Source organism: Gallus gallus, chromosome 3 (genome assembly GCF_016699485.2).
Source record: "Gallus gallus isolate bGalGal1 chromosome 3, bGalGal1.mat.broiler.GRCg7b, whole genome shotgun sequence".
NCBI classification, from domain to species: domain Eukaryota; kingdom Metazoa; phylum Chordata; class Aves; order Galliformes; family Phasianidae; genus Gallus; species Gallus gallus.
In genome coordinates, this window is record NC_052534.1 from 54,887,852 (window position 1) to 54,907,062 (window position 19,211).

The following is a 19,211-nucleotide window of genomic DNA, read 5'->3' on the forward strand; positions in this document are numbered from 1 at the left end:
GCTGCAGTAAAGCGCTGCTGCTCGGCGAGCTCCTTCCCGCTGCGCGGAGCATCGCCAATGCCTCCTGATTGTGATCCGCAGGCCGAGCCCCGCTTTGCCCTCAGCCCCCTTCACGCTGCGCCCGTGGAAGGACGCGCTCCCTCCCCAGCAGGTAACCACGCCGGGACTATCACACCACCCCCCACGGAAGGAGAGGACAAAAGGCGACGGCGGGAGGAAACAAAGGCTCTCATCGCACAACGCTCCCTGGGCCGCGGACGGGGCTGGGGGGGGACACTAGGGCAGGGCCCACCCATACTGCCCCCGGGCCGCAGCCTCCCCGCCTGCCCGCCCACCCCGCGGCCGCCATCTTGCTTGCGGCCGGCTACCCACAACCAAGATGGCGCCCGGGCGGTTGGCGGTGCCGGCACCACCCCACGCCGAGCGGAAGTGACGCGCCCCGAGGCGGCGGTCGTCCCTCCGCTCTCTATGGTGGTTGATTCTTTTTTCCCCGTGGGCCCCGCGTCTCTTCCTTCGGCGAGACGGGAAATGGCCGACGAGCTGCCATAAGGGAGCGGGGCCGCCGGGAGTTCCGCCCGCCAGGTGAGGAAGGGGCGGAGGGGAAGGGGCTGCGGCGAGGCTTGGCGGGACGCTGACTGCGTGCTGGCGGCCGTACTCTGCCGCGGGGAAGGGGAGGCTGAGGGGCGGCCCCTCCCCCCACGCGCGCGCGGCCGCCGCTCCGTTCTCCCCTCCCCCCCTCCGCCGTGCGGTGCCGTCCCGCCCTTCCCCCGCCGCGTGACCTCCGCGCGCCGCAGCCATTATCCGCCGCGCCGCCCCCGCGCCCCAGGCCCTGAGGCGGCGGCGCCAACCGCCCCGGGGAGGAGGGGCCGGGCCGCACCACAGCCGCCGCTTCCTGCGGGAGTCGGGCCCAGCCGGCGGCGCTCTGCCCCGAGCCTGCGCGGCGCCTCGGGAGCTAAGGTAGAGATGGGGAGGGAGGGCAGCGGCCCGGGGCTGCTCCGGGCTCGTTAGGCCGCCCTAAGCCGGCTGCGGAGCGCGGCCTTTCTCGGTGCGCCCGCACCCCTTCGGCCGGCTCCACGGCCCTTTCCGCCCTTCCTGGGGGAGATAAGCTCGAGGGGTCGCCGAGCAGCGTTGGTCACGGGGATGGGCTGCTGCTCTGCTGCCTTCGCGGGGAGTAAGGGTGCCGGAGCGAGGAGATGCTGCCCTGCGTGCGGTTGGCCCTGGGCCTGCGGCAGGAACTTCTCAGGCCTGAAAGCTGTTCAGGCCCCTGTGTCTTAATGTCTTAATGCTGTACTGCTGCTCCCTTGCTGGGCCTTCGCTGCCCTGCGTGGAAATCTCCATCCGACCCCTCGCTGCTGGTTTGTGCCCCTCCCTGAGAGGGGCTGTTAAGTCCCCAGCTCTATCACGCTGTGGAATACCACTGCTGCAGGCTCTTTTATTTATTGTTTGCTTTGGAACCTTTAGTTTTCATAAAGAAATCAGCTTCTTGTTTTGCCTGTAGTGGCGATCCTGTAACACCTCGCTACAACTCGTCACTCCTTTATCACAAAGATCAAAGTTTTGCTCTAACAGTTAAATTTTCCTACAGGAGGACCCAGGGGCATGCAAAACAAAGGAGTGCTCCGCATGCAAACAGTCGCTTATGTAGCTATTTGAGATTGAGTAATGGTTGGCTTGTTGTAGGTATATAAAAAACATCTCTCAGAATAATTGTTCTCAGTTTGGAAAGGGTTGATTTAGAGCATGGGGTCCCGGGAAAATACCGTCTAGCTGTTTTCCTTCTTGTACTTCTTGTTGCATTAAACAAAGGGGATAAGTAAGAAGGGACAGAGATTCTGGCATAGAGTGCACTTCGAGCGCGCAGCTTCTAGTGGCGAGGGGGGAAGAGTTGCTTCCTCCCACTCATCCCTTCTGGTGTTGAGTGACAGCAGTGCTTAGTGGCAGGAAGAGTTTTAGTGTGTTACATGTATCAATGCTTGGAGGGTGGCTGGCTCTCTCCTGAGCTGACTGTGGCTGGAGTAAAGCTTCTGTGGAGCTGCCTCCCAACAGTCGCCCAGGTGAAGGCTTTGTCTGCCTTGCTTGGGGACGCGGCAGGGCACGCGTACAGTGGGGAAGATCCTGTTGCACTGGGAGATGCAGAAAACTTAAAGCAATTTGAGTTAGCAGCAGGGAGCTGTTGTTTGCAGCTGGCTTATGCTTATTGAGGTGGATTCGACTCCGGCTGGTTGTGAAGGAGCACTTGTGGTGTATGAGCTTGCGGAATGCCGGAGAGCGTTTGGGGTTTGTTTATGTGTAGTGGAAGTAGGTAAGGGAAACTACTGAAGAATGTAAGACTCTATTCAGTCTGTTGGGAAAGTTTTTCCCAAACGTATTCGGAAGAGGTGCCTTGTTGTCTTGGCCATTGTGCTGGCATTGGCCCTCACCCAGCCTTGTGGTAAGCTGGATCTGGAAGGTGATGTGGCTCTAAAGTCAGCTTTGTCTTTCCTGAGTCTTATTATTCTGAAGCAGTTCGGCTCACCGGGTACCTCTGTGAAAATCAGTCTTTGGAGTCAGGAGGGGGAGGACGGCCCTTTGTGTCAGCAGACTATTGTAAAGAGATTGTAGAAACCATTCTTAAAGGGGGAGAATGGAACAGTCTCATTAAGCAAACAAACAAAACAAAACAAAAAAAAAAAACCCAAGCCCAACAAAATAGCAGCAGTTCTCTTGTTGTTTTGTTTCTGTTTTGACAAAATTTATGGAAATAATCATTTAGATTTTGGTGTTTTTAGTTAGAAGAGAAACGTGGTTATGTTTGCCTATAGTTTTACGTAATAGAGCAGCTATCAATCATACGGTTATTCTACAGAGCTGCTCTTGCTTCTACTTGCAGATTGGTTTTTAACGAATTTTACATACACTTTCTGTAGTTTTCTACTAAAAATGAATAAAGTAGGAATCGTTTTTACGCAAATGTTCTATTTGACTGTTTCAGTTGAATGTTTATGCTGTAATTTTTTTGTGTGGGTCCATTCAGTTTTTGTAATCATGCAAGCGTTACGAAGATGATAGGAAAGGTAGGAAATGGTTGATGATAGAAACGGTAGGAAAAAAAAAATGAAGTAGGAAGAAAATGTGTTCCCTAGCTCTCATTTGTACAGCCTGAGGTAGTTTGGTTAAATTTGTTGTGGTATTTCAGTAGTATTTGTAGAATCGTAGGCAGTGATTATCCAGGTGGTACAGGTTTACAATTGCTAATGAATTGTGTTCTGCTCTTGTTTGTGATGCGATGCAGTTAAACTTGGGGACATTTAAAATAAGGGACGGTAGAGAATGGATAAGAACACATGGTTATTTTATGGCAGATAGGCAAGCACTGAATAGGAGCCTTACATTGCTGTCCTAATAAGACCGACTTCTCTTTAATTTAGCATATGTATAATGGAGAACTATTAGAAATTCTGTAGGATTTCTTGAGGGCTGTCTTATCCCCTGGTTCTTGTTGTATAATCCTCTTTCTTTTGAAGCTTGAATCTGAATGAAAATGCATTTTGACAACAGCTTGTGAATTACTTTAACAAGATTTTTTACTTAAATCATATTCATAGCTTTCAAGTAATACTTAAATGAGTAATAATGGCTATTAAATAAGTATAAGATAGCTAAAATAATACAGCTGAGAGGGAGCAGTGTTTTGCTAGTATAAATTTGGATAACTAATCTAAAATACCTATTTAAGCTTCCATATGGTGTAGAATTTGTGAATTAGTGTGTTTAGCAAATATGTAGTGTCTGCAGTATCTGCAGAAACCTTTAACACTGCTGTAGTGAGAAGGGCTCATAAAATTATTTAAAGGGAATTGGAAACAGGTTTTTATCCTTAAGTATTTGGCATGTTTGTAAGAAAAATGAAGTGACATCTACTTCCTCATGATAGTGTTGCTGATGCTCTGGCATATCTTGTTTTTGCTTGGTGGCTGAGAAGGATTTAAGGCACCTGTATATACTGCTGTTACATTAAGAAACTTACTGACTTTGATCATTAATGTGACTCAGTATCCGTTTCTTGAAGAATGTGCAGTTGGCTGTGTCAAGGTTTGGTAATATGTTTTCTTTAACAGTACTCTGCTTGTAAGTACTGTTAAAAAGGTTAAGATCCAGGTTTGTTGCTGCCTTCCGAAGCTGTTTCAGGGCAGCCTTAGGATTGCACTGTTGCCAAAGGAAGCAGTCCTGAGTGGGGGCTATTGCAGCTTACCTGTCACGTCCCGAATGTCACAACCCAAATGTGTCGTGAGCTGTGCTGAAAAATCACTTGTATTGAAACTAATCACATGGTCCATATGCTTTCTGGTCCAGTTCACAGTGTGGCTGTGCAAATACTTGTGCTGGCATAAAGGAGAAAACCATCAGGAATGTGAGTTACTAGACAACAGGAGAGACGGGACTGTTTCTTTACACGAGTAGTGCCAGCTTGTTCTGACTTAACGTTGTGGAGCTACAGAAGCTTCCTTTGTAATAGCCAGCTCTCTTCTGACACCGTGATGAAATGCTTGAGAGTTTAGCATCGATTTTTCCCACATTTAGGGCAGAAAGGAAGGGGAAGAGAAGCTTGATTTGCCAGAACCGTACACATAACAGCGTTGGTGTTTTAGATGTAGATTGTGTTTCTTGCAGTTGTGGCTCCTTCTTTAAATGCTCATTAATAGGCATCTTGCATCACGTTCTTCACACACAGCTTTGCAACCTCTGGGTCTCTTCTGAGACTGGTCAAGAGATAAGCTTAATGCATCCAAGTAAGAGAGACAGCTGGTCTTTTGATTTGTGGATTGATGTTACTGCTTAGAAATGTGATGTGTATAGCATCTCTTTTTCATTGTGTTACCTGACGTGATGTTGTGACTTCAGGCTGTGACAGTGGGGACAGGAGAGTCCCCAGGAAGAGGCTGCTGGTGATGTAACTCTGTATGTACCACTGTTTTTCAAATTCCCTGTAATAGAGGTGAATCAAATCTTTTAATTCTTGTACATTGTAAGAATATATACATAGGCAAACCTTTATTTAAAAAAAAGAATTCTAAACAGTCTTTTCATTTCTGCTCCTATGTATGAAAGTTCTTTGGAAAAAGATTTTTTGCATGCCAAGCATTTGCCTGTAACAATTAAATGGAAGCAAAACTGAAAGTAGTTGAGATTTTCTGTTCAGTATTTAAGGTTTTCTATTCAACATTCTTCTATTTCCAAGTCCTTGGCAGAAAGAGTAGTCATGGTATATCCAGTGGGTGATGCGAAAACTTGTCTGAGCTAGGATTCTGATTTCAGTTAGCACCAGCCGGTTGTTATTAAAACTTGAATGTAGAGGTAACATTGAAATGTAGTAAATACTGATTTTAAAACCTACCACTGACCTTCAACCGCTTAGCTGAAGTTTGTATTAATTTTTCTGTGTAAGAATGCTTTAATTAACCTTTGCTAGCTAATGCCATCTCACCTTTTGTCTAGACAAGATCTGAAATGGTCCGATACACTACTGTGCTCCTTCAGAGACTCATGCTTGCTGATGATGAGAAGTAAAAACTTTATCTTGTTAAAGCATATATTTTGTAAAAATTGGAAATATCTTGGTCACTACTAGTGAATGGTAAGTGGAATTTTGATAGCAGGGTTTATCAAAACAAGTGCTGCTTTTTTTGTTCAGGTGTTTTCAATTTTTCCTTCATCTACAAGTGTGATTTAGGAACAGTTAATGTCTTTGGCTTTAACGACCATGTTGCTGAAATGCAGAATTTCTAGGAGGTCCAGCCTGTCTGTATTGAACAGGGACAAAATTCTGAGTCACTTTCATGGCATTTGAAAATTTTCTTACTGTCAAGTCAGATTACAAGTGCGTATTCATGAATATATATTTGTATATTCTTAAGGCTTTGAAGTAATTAAGGTTGAGGCCAGTGAAAGCTCTTACTTTTGAGAGTGGGTTCATTATCTCAATTATATCTTATTTCTGTTTACCTGCAAAAACAAGTTATATTTTTGGAGAAAAAAAATGCTGGTTATTTAAAGTCATGCATGTTTCCTTTTTATATAGGAAACTGTAACAGAGTAATGCTTGTATAAATGTTGCAGAGGAATCTAAAAATAAAGCTGTTGTTTTACTAAGTCCATATCCCATATCTTTTTTGAAAAAAAAAAAAAGATTATTCCAGTTAAGTGCAAAGCTGTGTATTGGAGTTCAAACTCTTACATGAATGTGTCACCTCATCTTCTTGACTGCATGCTGTCTTCTCCCATAATCTAGATCTGGCATTTGTTTGGATCTTCGTTAAGTCGGTTAGTTAACTTAACCATATGAGAGTGAACACTGAGTGTCTTTCAGAGGCCTTCTCGTTGAAGTACATGAAGGGTTTAAGGGCTAAAGGTTATACAGCCCTGGAAGCAGGACCAAAGGACTGATAATGTATGGAAGGGAAGCAACATTTGCTCTTGGTAGTGGCTAACACATAAGCTGCTCCAAATCTCAGTGTGTTTCAGTAGTCTAGGACTAAATTTGCTGTTTCTTATGTTGCCTTTTCGTGATAAACAGTATAATGTTTGAACCCATTTAAGCAGGAGTTAATGATCCTTTAGTAGAAGTACTTGTCTCTCATGGTCATTTTTTTCCCATTCTGTAGGGATCTGTGTTGCTGAAAGCATAAACGGAGAATTTTAAGATAGCTGATTGATTGACACAGACCAGTGGCTTGAGGTAAGATTAATTTAATTCTATTTTTAAGTGCTCTGATTGAACCCAACCATTAAAAATAAAGGTTGATTTTTTTTTTTTCCCTTAAAGCTTATGCTGGTGGTAAACTGAATTGTATAAATCTTAGATTAATGTATGTTCTGTAAAGGTCAACTATTGTACCATATATTCACTTGTTATGTATAAGAATGCAAATGTACAAATGTTGTTCTATACTGGGAAAATCCAATATTCATTCTTCTTTAAAACTGAGATTAGGTTTTGTAGACTTACTATGTATCTAAAGTTTGGTCTGAAATTTCCTTTTAATAGGAAAACACTTTTTCTGTTGCTGTAGGAAGATTGGTATGCTTCATGTCTTGTAGCTGTTTAAAAACTTGTCTATGAACTAGATAGCATAAGAGATTGTAATCCATCTTCTGTGCATTTAATTGAACACAAAGAACTAAAACCAGTCTTCTGAGTATGTTACGTTTACTTTTCTTTAAATGGAAGGAGCCATTAGGAAGGACAGCTTATGTATTCTCTGAGTTAAATAATTTTAGTTAATTGGAAAGCTAGTTTAGGCTAAAACTGTATTATATATTATTTAAAAATATATATATATATAATGAAATATATATTTTCCCTAGATTAGTTTCAGATGAGATTAGTCTCTTTGGGGCCGCACAAACTCAGTGCAACTGTGATGGGGGAAAGTTAAATGGGGCAAGAGTGACCAGTGATAGGGAAAGGTTGGTCTTTTTTTTTTTCTTTTGGATTTGCTTACATGTGTATGAAATCTCTATGATTTTGTTATCTTTAAGCTGTAATTCAATTTATTTGTTTTCGGTATGTCTTCTCAGATAATGTATCAACTATATGTATAAAATTCAGTGTAACAAAAAGTGCTTGTTGTGTTGAGCTTATGTTTTCATTATGCTAATTTGGGGATTTTATGCTTGTTTGCAATACAAAAGCTAAAAGTTGATTCTTTTTCCTCCATTTCTTTTAGTGATTAATAATTGTAGATAGCATTTTAAGGGCTGAAAATGTGAATAGTTGATTGTCACCAGTTTACATTCAGTTTTTCTCCTGTGACCCATTATTTTTTAAGCTGGGAATCTCAAAAGAAAATGTTAATGAGGCAAAATTATTGTTATTAAATGAAATTAGAAGGTTTATGCCTTGCTTTTTAAGAATATTTTAGACTTCCACTGAAACTTTGTGAAGTCGTAGATTATAGAATCACAGAATATCCTGAGTTGAAAGAGACCTATAAGGATCACTGAGTCCAACTCCTGGCTCCACACAGGACCACCCAAAAATTAGCCATATGTCTGTGTGTGTTGTGTAGATGCTTCTTGGACTCTGGCAAGCTCAGTGCTGTGACCACTTTTCTGAGGAGGCTGTTGCAGTTTCTGACCACCCTTACAGTGAAGAACCTTTTCCTGATATTCAACTCCAACCTCACTTATCGCAGCTTAATGCTGTTCCCTTGGGTTCTGTTGCTGGTCACCAGAGAGAGATCAGTACCTGTTCCTCTGCTTATCCTTTTGAGGAAGCCATAGGCTGTCATGAGGTCTCCCCTCTTGTCTGCTTTACTCTGGGCTGAGCAAACCAAGAGTCTTCAGCTACTCCTCACACATCTTCCTGTCTGGACCCTTTACCATCTTTGTAGCTCTCCTCTGGATGCTCTCTAATAGTTTTATGTCCCTTTTGTACTGTGGTGCCCAGAATTGCACACAGTACTCAAGGTGAGACCACACCAGTGCAGTGTAGAGTTGCTAGAAATACAGTGCTTGATAGACCCCAGGATATGCTTGACCTTCCTGAGTGCCTGGGCACATGTTCAACTTGCTGTTTCAGTAAGACCCCCAGATCTTTCAGTGGGGCTGCTCTCCAGCATCTCATCCCGCAGTCTGTTTGTGTGGCCAGAGTTACCCCTTCTCCAGTGCAGAATTTGGCACTTGCTCTTGTTAAAGTTCATGTGGTTGGTGATTGTCCAGCTATGATTTGTATAGATTTCTTGGCAAGGCCTCTCCACCCTCTGTGGAATCAGTAACTCCTCCCAGTTTAGTATTGTCATTAAGCTTGTGCAAAACACCTTCTAGTCCTATATCCAAGTCACTTCAGAGCACTAAAGAGAGCTGGCCCTAAAATAGAGTCATGGGGAGCCCCACTAGTGACTGGCTGCCAGCCTGCTGTAACCCCATTTAGTATAACCCTTTGGGCCTAACCCATCAGCCGATTGCTTGCTATTGTACCGTGTTTTGGTCTAGCTGTGTGCTGGACATTTTGTACAGAAGGATACTGTGAGAAACAAAATAGAATTGTCTCAGAATAGAAATGAACAAATGCTCAGACAATTCAAGTCTATACTTGAATTTGACATGTTGCTTTGGGTAAAAAAAAATAAAAATCTTTTTACACAGTGATTCCAGTCTAAGCAGAAATTTCAAAGGCTTTATTTGAAGGAGGAGGGCTGGGAGTACTTGACAGTTCTGACCACTATTCTATGGTCATAATGACAAACTACATAAAATGAATGGAATGTTTTAAATTTCGTTATAGCTTAGTTTTAATTTAGATGTAAATCACAAATGTGTAATGGTCTAGACTTGCATTATTTCTTGTCCTAATTTGTAGAAATGTTTTTTTATTGCCTACTTATCTCCTTTTATACAGGATCAGTTTGCAATTAAACCTGAGAAACCTTTTATATTTTCTTTTCAAACAAACAATTTGCACTGTAGTTGTGTTAAGTCTCGTTTAAAATGTTGTACATTGAGATTTAAGTTGCTAATAAATGTATTTTCTTTAAAGTTCTTCTGTTTAGGTAGTGCTATACCTCTTTCTAGTATTCTTGTTTTAGAGTATTAATATCTTACGTTATTTACACAGTCTCTAAATAGTTCCATCCCTCTTTCTCCTCTCTTCGACTGTTTTTCCTTCTCAGAAGAAGTATATCTACTGGGAAAAATGGGTCGATCTAACTCTAGATCACATTCTTCAAGATCCAAGTCCAGATCTCAGTCCAGCTCTAGGTCAAGATCCAGGTCACACTCTAGAAAAAAGAGATACAGGTATTTTCATGTCATACTACGTGAAAAATTGTTTTTTGTATATTGACTTTTGTCTGGAAGTTATTTTTCGCTTGCATGAGGCTGGGATTTTAGACAATAATGAGTTTCTGCTTTGATTAAAACTTCTGATTGTTTAAAATTTGTCTGTTCTGCTCTTTTCCTGCATCTTTCCTGTACCTTGGTATAGTTTCAGAATGCTAATGGTTTTTCCTGATTTGTTCTTGGTTTGATTCTCCTGTCCCCTTTCACATGACGTTTTCTTTGTCCTGTCTCTTTCCCTGATAGTTTTTTTTTTCTGCCTTTCTCGTGTACCTTTTCAGGTCAGGAGTAACTTAAGGCTTCAGCAGATAAACTTTACCGTGTCTTCTCAGTTGCCTCCAGTCTTTTCCTTCACTTTCGTGCCATTGGACATAGCCACTTCTTTAATAAGAGATGGCAGAATTCAATGTTTACTGTCTTATCAGCTGATGCTGACTATATGCTGATATATTCAATTAAAGTGGAGGTGACCTAATGTCGTGTTCCAGGCTGTGAACAGTGGTGGATGGAGAACTGAGTGCCATGCTCCAGAGTGGTGGTGATCTCTTAAAACAAACAAACAAAAACAAAAAACAGCAGAGCAAACCATTGAGGCTGGTAATGTCTTAATCATGTGATGCTGAAGTCTAAGTTTCACAGTTCCTTAGAAAATCAGTGTTTATTAAATTTCCTTATGAGATAGCATTCCTATACTGCAAAATTTACTTGAAGACTGTTATTCTGCCTCCTTTACCGTTCTGACTGCATTAGAGAGATCTAGCATTTAGTCTTGAGGCACTTCTTTTTCTCTCTCCAGTTGTCAAATGTTAACATTTGTTTTTTAATTCTAGTTCTAGGTCTCGTTCAAGGACATACTCACGATCTCGCAGCAGGGATCGTGTTTATTCTAGAGATTATCGCAGAGATTACAGAAATAATAGAGGAATGAGACGTCCCTATGGTTACAGAGGAAGAGGTAGAGGGTATTACCAAGGAGGAGGTGGTAGATACCATCGTGGAGGTTATAGGCCTGTCTGGAACCGAAGACACTCCCGAAGCCCTAGGCGTGGCCGTTCACGTTCCAGAAGTCCAAAGCGAAGGTCTGTGTCTTCACAGAGGTCCCGGAGCAGATCTCGTCGATCTTACAGATCTTCCAGGTCCCCAAGGTCCTCTTCATCTCGTTCTTCATCCCCATACAGCAAATCACCTGTCTCTTCCAAAAGACGAGGGTCTATGGAAAAGCAGGCAAAGAAAACTGAAGGGGCTCCTTTGCAAGATAGCCCTTTGAAAAATAAATCACAAGACGAACAGAAAGATACATTTGAACATGACCCATCAGAATCTCTTGACGATTTTAATAAATCATCAGCAGCTTCCGGCGACATTTGGCCTGGCCTTTCAGCGTATGATAACAGTCCGAGGTCACCCCACAGTCCTTCTATTGCCACCCCGCCTAGTCAGAGTTCATCTTGCTCTGATGCCCCTTTGCTTAGTACGGCCCACTCAGCAAAGGACACACCTCAACATTCCCATTCCATTCAGCATAGTCCTGAGAGGTCTGGCTCTGGTTCTGTTGGAAATGGTTCTAGCCGTTATAGTCCTTCTCAGAATAGCCCATTGCATCACATCCCTTCGAGGAGAAGCCCTGCAAAGACAATCCCATCACAGAGCGCTCCCCGTGAGGAGCCTCGAACACGTTCGTTTTATCCTGAGACCGGGGAACAGGAAACTGTAAAAGGTGGAAAGTTTCTGAAAAGGTAGGAATTAAACTATAAAATTAATGCTGCATCTTCAAATACTTTCTGTAACAGGATTTTTTTTTTTACAAGATCATCGCTCTGCCTTGGAAAAGGGAATATGAAATACTGATGAGTATTTCTAATAATTTTGGTCTGGTTAGAATTGAACTTTACCCTCCTTTGGGATGCTTCAAGTTCTTGTTGGGCGATTAGTGGAGACAGGGACCAGTATCCCTGTAGAACTCCTTCGTGTTTTTCCTTTGTGGTACGTTTTCCTGTACTCCATTTACTGCTCAGAAAAATACTAATTGGAATGACGGATCAGACTTGCTTGTTTGACACTGACTTCTGTTCAAGCACTGAAATGTTTTAATGCTTTATGTAATTTGAAATGCAAAGTCTGAAAACCGAGATGTTGTATTATGATTGATTTGTTAATGTAGACAGTATTCATTGCTAATTGTATGGTACTGTGTGACAACTTTTTCTTGACTTGCATTACTTAAGAAGGATGATAGGTCTTAGTATTCTTGGAACATAATTCTACTGATGCAAGGAACAATGGAATGCATGCTTTTCCAAATTTGTTATTAAAATATTTGATATACTTGATACAGTGGTAACTGAAGAAGAAAGTTATCTTACCTTATCGACATCAGATTGTTTCTTTCTAACGTGCCTTGCATTTTGGTGGGTTTATTAGAAAAATGAATTATAGACAAATATAGATATGGCCATATGATTTTTAAATGAATTTACCCTGTCAATGATTTTTAGTATGTGAAAATATACTGATAGAAGATGGGGAAAAAAAAAATCAAGGTCAGACTTGCTTGAGGTTAGACTTACTACTGCTGGTGGATGTGTGTCAGACCTATGTGAAGATACTGTACTGACAAAGCAGTAGCTAAAATCAATTTGTGGATGTAGTTAGGACATACATCTGTCTCTCAGATTAATTCATATTTGAGTTATCAAAGTTTTATATTATTTCGATAGGGAAAAGACTGATGTAAGAGTATGTGAAGCTGCATACCAGTTTAGAATGAACAAACTAACCACTTTTTACAAACTCTAGTGGAGAATTCCTACATGTTCTACAGAAAGGCATTATTTTCTTCAGATGTTTCCAGTAGTGCATAGGTGACAGTATGAACAGTGTGTGAAATTTACTTGCTAAAGTTGAATGGCTCAGTGGAACGTGGTTTTTTTTTTTTCTATTGGTGCGGGGTTGACACAAAAGAGGAATGCAAGTGAACCAGAATGAATGCAATCCAGAGTTACCAGTCTCTTCTTTGCTATCCACAGGTACACAGATGAAGAGTCTAGAGTATACCTGCTTGATAGGGGTAATACCAGGGAGAAGGAGGCCCAGAAGGAGAGAGGATCAGAAAAAGGGAGGACAGAGGGAGAAAGGGAATGGGAGGATCAGGAAACTTTAGACTTTTTCGTTGATAAAGAGACTGGGAAAGAGAAGTTTAATGACTCTGAAGGGGAGGACACAGAGGAGACAGAGGATTACAGACAGTTCAGAAAGTCTGTCCTGGCAGATCAGGGTAAAAACTTTCCTACTGCATCTCACCGGAATGCTGAGGAGGAAGGAACCAAATACAAATCTAAAATAACAATGAAGGGCAATAGAGAGAGCGATGGATTTAGAGATGAGAAAAGTTATAAGCCTAAAGAGACTGGCTATGTAGCGGAAAGGCCTAGTACAACAAAAGATAAGCACAAGGAAGAAGACAAGAGTTCTGAGAGACTAACGATGAAGAAAGAAACTCAGTCACCTGAGCAGGTAAAGTCTGAAAAGCTCAAAGAACTCTTTGATTACAGTCCCCCTCTACACAAGAATCTGGATGCGAGAGAAAAATCCACCTTCAGAGAGGAGAGCCCACTTAGGATCAAAATGATAGCCAGTGACTCCCATCGTCCTGAAGTTAAACTCAAAATGGCACCAGTACCTCTTGATGATTCCAATAGGTAAATTATTCCACTTGACAAAGTGGTTCTCCACCTGCTTGTGGTGTCACTCATCTTTATTTAAACTAGTGGTTTCTTTTTGTGTGTCTTTTCTGTTGTTGATGCATTTTAGACCTGCTTCCTTGACTAAAGACAGGCTGCTTGCTAGCACACTTGTCCATTCCGTCAAGAAGGAGCAAGAGTTCAGATCCATCTTTGACCACATTAAGTTGCCACAGGCCAGCAAAAGCACGTCAGAGTCATTTATTCAGCATATAGTGTCCTTGGTTCATCATGTCAAAGGTATGTGTTCAATTTACACGTTCAACAGTAGCATTTGAGACTGTTAGCTAAGACTGCTGTCTGTAGTACGGGAAGATTTCAGCCTTCTTAATTTTGGTTTAGTTGAACTTTTCCTTTGAGGTATGCGTATAATAATTAGAGAAATAATAGCCACCAAAACAAGTATCAAAAAAGCAAGCAGTGTAGAACATAAGTATAGTTGTACTGTGTTTCTTGTTAAATTTTTAAGCCAAAGTAGCACATACTTTGTTAAATTTTTTTGGTAAAGCTTAAGCATACTAAATTGCTTGATCTTTTTTCTTCAATTCTGTTTGAATGTCTTTTCACCACTTCATATAGCATTGCATCTCCTTTTGGAGCACCTTAGAACTCATATCCAGATGTTTACTGGAAAGCTGGTTTTGACCTTGAACTAACAACGTGTAAGAAGTGGTTCTCTAAATGATCTTAAAATACACTGCTTCATTTTATTCTTATTTGACAGTGTTGTTGGACATGAGAATCTAACTTCTAGAGGCTTAGCATGGGTTAAGTAAATCTCCATTGAACTGTTTATAAGCTAATTGTTTTCCAATTTAACAGTAGTGCCTGTTGCTTACTATAATAAAATTAAAGCACTTCCTTGTGGGGAGAAAAACCTGACAAAGTGGGTGTATTTTATTCAAGTCACATACTGACTAAGTTTTCTCATTCAAGAATAGATAATTCCTTAAAATCCAGTGAGGATATCTAGAGTGTTTTTAAATTCTTTTTTTTTTTTCTGTAGCATTCACTTAAATTTCACCAGGCTGTTGTCTTATTCTTGTATTTAATATACTATGAAAGAATTTGCTGGTGAACGTTACTTACCAAATCATCAAATAAAAGGGGAATGTCAAAATGCTAAATGAGGTGAGAAGTTTGGGTGTGTCTATCTGTGTGCATTGTTTTAAAGATACTTTAGCTTTTAGAACAGGAAAGATTTTGTGTTAGAGGTATGTTTTTTCAAGTCTTATTTTGTTTTTCAAGTAACTCTAGGCAACTAAGGCCAAATGACTGTGTTTTGAATTGCTTAGAAAAAAACAGTAGTGGTAATAGGTTATGTTAATATAGTAGACTCAATATTATTGGGACACCTGCTTAGAGTGTAACAATCATTGCTAGAAAATCATTTTATTGATAAGAGATCAAAGGCTCTATCCAGTGAGAGCTTGGCTTAAATGGCACATGTAAGCTGAAGGTGAAATATTATTGAAACTCTTACATATTGATCACAAAATGAAGACTTTTCCTGTAGACTTGTGTTAAACAGATAACTGCTAAATATGACAGCTTAACAGAGTATCTGGTCAAGCTTTTGGTATATGTAAAGTAATGACTGTTTTTTGAAAGGAGAACTTCTCTATGCATTTCAAACTTACTGTGGTCTATGATCAGATTTAGTAACTATTTTGACGATTTGAAGTTATGTTCATTATTGGTGTGATGCGACCAGTCTGAACAGCTCTTGATTAATGTAGAGCTGAAAATGCCCAGTGATGTTTTCTTTTTCATTATAAATAGGTCCTGGAATGTGTTTTGAAATGGCAAAATCCATGTTACAAAAGTAAAATAGCTGTTGAAAGATACAGATGCCAAACAGGCAAAGTTGAACCTTCTGTCTTCCTGGCAAAAATGGCATAAAAACAGAGTTGCTAGCTCAAATTCCTGTGTTTGATGGAATTATGATTGAGGCACTACCCTTGTAGTGGCCGTTTCAAGTTTTAATGGTTGGTTATGAGACAAATACTGGATGCCGGGCGGTAAGTTGATACAGATGTATGTTGACCTGTTAAGCAGATAGCTTGCTTCATATGTAACATTTCATAGCTCATGACTTTATGTATTTCTATATTACATTTAAACACATTTGTTGAGCTGGTTTGAAAATGAGTTTTGCTGTTGCTAATTTAACTGTCTCTGAAAGCAAGAGAAAATTTGTCAGAGAAGTTGTCAGGTTTGCCAAGATGCCAGATGCTTAAATGAATTTATTTACATTTGGATGTGTTAATTGTCCTGAATCGTTATCGTTAAAACTTCAAATCAACAAATGGTATTATTTTAAGAAATGACTTGTTATTAGGTCATCCGTGTAGTTATTGAGGCATACATTACTTAAAATCTTTTCACTGAATTAACGCTAACTTAAAGTTGAGATTGTAAAATGTACTTCTTGCAAATATACGTGACTTGAAGTAATCTTATTTTTTTTTCTTACGGACAAAGTAGAAAATCACTTAAATTGTTCCTTTATTTCATTAGAGAAGAATGTCATTGAAAATGAACAAGTCTAGTCCATGTATGATGCTTGAATTAGATCTAATACAGCCACGGTGTAGTTATAAGTAGATTTGCAGTGATTCTGTGCACTGTATCTTTGTTTGGATTACAGAATGTGTAAGAATAGGAAAAGCCAACACTTGCTTGTTGTTCTGATATATTTACTGAAAATATTGTTTTTGCCTGCTACTTGCCTTTCTGTCAGGAGTAAAATACCTGTCAGGTGAATTAAACTAATGAAACAGTGTTTTTCTATTGTAACCAACAGAGCAATACTTCAAGTCAGCTGGAATGACCCTAAATGAGAGGTTCACTGCATATCAAAAAGCAACAGAAGAGCACTGCACTCGGCAAAAGAGCCCAGAAATACATAGGTATATGTTAATTGCTTATGTCTCAAATAATATCTGCTAATATTTCTTGTTCAAGAACTCAAAGTATTTATTTCTGTTCTGTATGTAATACTTTGTTGATTTCTGTGCAAATACAAACAAAAAAAAGAACACACAAAACAACAACAACAAACCCGGGAAAAAAACCAAAATCAAACAAAAACATTTTGGTAAAAGAAAACTCAGATGAATCAACTCTGACTTCATCTATGTCTTTATAGCAGATGTCTTTTCTACCTCTGCATCTCCTTTGGGATATATTTACTTTTCTCACATACAGTGCTGGAATATTGAGAAATGTCTTGCATGTACAGGGCTTCTTTTTATCTTCAGCTTTATTCTTCACTGTGAGATGTTCCATCTCGTATCACTTTACTTTTAGTATCTATTAGTTTATAGCAGTTTTTTTCTCTTGAAATCTGAGAGCATGGAAGGTAAGAAGATAGACATGCAGTTGTAATTTCTGATCATATGCTTTTGGTTACATGATGCAGTGTACTGTATTTGTGTTGTGTGTCGTGTTATCTCAGTTTTCAACTTTGTAAGATCTCTGAACTGAGAAGGAACTTAAACTATACAACAAGCTATCAGTGTTGATGTTCTTTTTGAAGGTTGGATATCAAACTGGCTATATGTTCTGATCTTCTGGAATAACTGTTATCTTGAAATCTCTCCTGGAAATGTGAAAAATCAAACAGCTGTTTTAGTGTATTTATCTTTTAGTGTACTTCACAGAACGAAACCAAGGTTTTTAATTTTTAGCTTGTTTCTGTATTCTGATGGTGGGACTTCATATGCAAGAGTTTGTTCTGCTGCTAAAGTGCCTTGTTATTCAGACTTCTGTTGAACTGTGTGAGGCCATAAAGAGTTGCATATGCATATGGCTAGACACTGCTTTTATTTTACATTTAGGAGGATTGACATCTCTCCAAGTGCCCTGAGGAAGCATACCCGTTTAGCAGGTGAAGAGAGGGTCTTTAAAGAAGAAAGTCAAAAAGTAGGTTCTAAGTAAACGTTAAGTATCTATTTCTAAACTTAATGTGTTGTTTCTCCCTTTGAATATGAACTTCTATCTTCATGTGAGTTTGTGTCTATCAGTCTTTTAGAACAACTTACATTATGTGGATTATTTGCATTTGAAAACTTTTTTTCTGTGAGTAAAATGTCTTACCAAGAAGCCAGTTTGTGTAGCACGACATGAGTATGCTGATATTATGGCATATAGGATCAAAATGCCTCCTAACTTCCTTTCTTTTGGTTGCTTCTTGGCACATTTTGTGTCCAAGGACAAAGAATAGGAGGAGAAAAAAGTGCTGAGGTACACAGTAGTATGGCTGAATTTATAAAGGTACATGTGATCTGCTAGTGATAATTAACAGGAAAAAATGTATTTTCTGATAGGATATCTTAGTAGACGTTAAGGTCAGTCTGCATCAGAAAATAGATGTCCTGTTGGCTCAATGGGACCACTTGTTTAAAATGTAAAATCTTAGCTGTTCTCACATGTAGCCTGTAAAGGGCATTCACTTAAGCTCAACTTATGTGCTAAGGAATTGTTGTAAATTCTGTCTTGTCTTCTTGAAAATCGAGGCACAGTTCACCTCCACAGATTCTCTTCTGGATGTTTTCTTTTCAAAATCTCAGTCAGAAACGTGTTTTTGCTTACAGGGAGATAAAAAATTAAGATGTGATTCTGCTGATCTTCGGCATGACATTGACCGCCGTAGAAAAGAGCGAAGTAAAGAGCGAGGAGACTCAAAGGGCTCCAGGGAATCCAGTGGGTCAAGAAAGCAGGAGAAAACTTCAAAAGATTACAAGGATTACAAATCTTACAAAGATGACAGGTAAATGTTTGAAATCTCTATATAGGTTTTTAGCTTCTAATTAACCTTTTGTAATTGTAAGCTTAATTGCTTTCAATTTTCAATGTTTAATGGAACGTTTAAATTTAAACAAATAAAATTATTTGTTTTACAGCAAATATGTATTATCTGTCTTTTACACGGCTTATGGTGGATGAGGACAAAAACTTTGGAATAGCAAGCTAACACTGAAAAAAAAAATGACAAATTAATCTGTCCTATTATCCAGGCTACATCAGGAGGTTGGACTTCAATGCAGTACATTTCTATAAACAATTTGTGTAAGAACTTTGGTTCGTTATGCTTGATTCCGCACTTTTTCAACTCATAACACCCAGAGTATGAGAATCTTACTGATACTTAGATTTAACATGGGTGAGAAGGGGAATCTTTTTTATTTTTTTCTCTTCTAAAGCCAGTGGGCTATTTTCTAAGGAAATAAAGGTTAGCATATTTCAGTGGATACTGTGTAGCAGTGGTAAGAGTTTCATCAGGTATAACCTTCCTTTGAATAATGTTATCTTGTAAATTGGGTCAAATTAGAACTGTAGGGGATTACCAAAAGTCTTGCTGTGGGATTTATTATCCTGCTTTGTACTGGGTATACAATGAATTCTTATGCTTCCTGTTTCCCATATACTTTCTGACTCTGGTATCCACATTACTTTCCACTGGCAATTCGTACAGGCATCTTCATAGGGCAGCCCATATTGTATGTTCTCAACAGTGTGCAAACTGAATTATGTAAAATTTCTGTAAAGCTTTGCCTTGAGGGTTTTATTCCCTTTGGTTTCTGTTTTTTTTTTCTGCCTCAGAGAAAGGCAGATCTTAAAAGTAACAGAACCTCTTAATGGCAACCTAGA

General features: G+C 39.9%; 1 protein-coding gene and 1 non-coding gene across 21 annotated transcripts in view; both read left to right on the forward strand.

Annotated features, from left to right (window-relative positions):
* Positions 1-19,211, forward strand: part of BCLAF1 (BCL2-associated transcription factor 1) — a 26,270-nt gene continuing 7,059 nt past the window's right edge. For 2 of the 20 annotated variants that reach the window (XM_015284178.4, XM_040698402.2), the window contains exons 1-10: positions 516-957; positions 5,476-5,614; positions 6,642-6,715; positions 9,651-9,777; positions 10,647-11,552; positions 12,843-13,514; positions 13,627-13,796; positions 16,363-16,468; positions 17,399-17,483; positions 18,155-18,330. In XM_015284178.4, the coding sequence (XP_015139664.1) occupies positions 9,674-9,777; positions 10,647-11,552; positions 12,843-13,514; positions 13,627-13,796; positions 16,363-16,468; positions 17,399-17,483; positions 18,155-18,330 (2,219 nt within the window). In that variant the 5' untranslated portion in view covers positions 516-957; positions 5,476-5,614; positions 6,642-6,715; positions 9,651-9,673. Of the gene's footprint in view, positions 152-515; positions 4,939-5,475; positions 5,615-6,641; positions 6,716-9,650; positions 9,778-10,646; positions 11,553-12,842; positions 13,515-13,626; positions 13,797-16,362; positions 16,469-17,398; positions 17,484-18,154; positions 18,331-18,463; positions 18,630-19,211 lie in introns of those variants that run through there. The other 18 variants (XM_004935711.5, XM_015284180.4, XM_040698405.2 and 15 more) reach the window with 14 other exon arrangements.
* On the forward strand, positions 320-417 carry MIR6568 (microRNA 6568). The gene has a single exon (NR_105435.2). It is a non-coding gene; the product is annotated as a microRNA 6568 (primary transcript).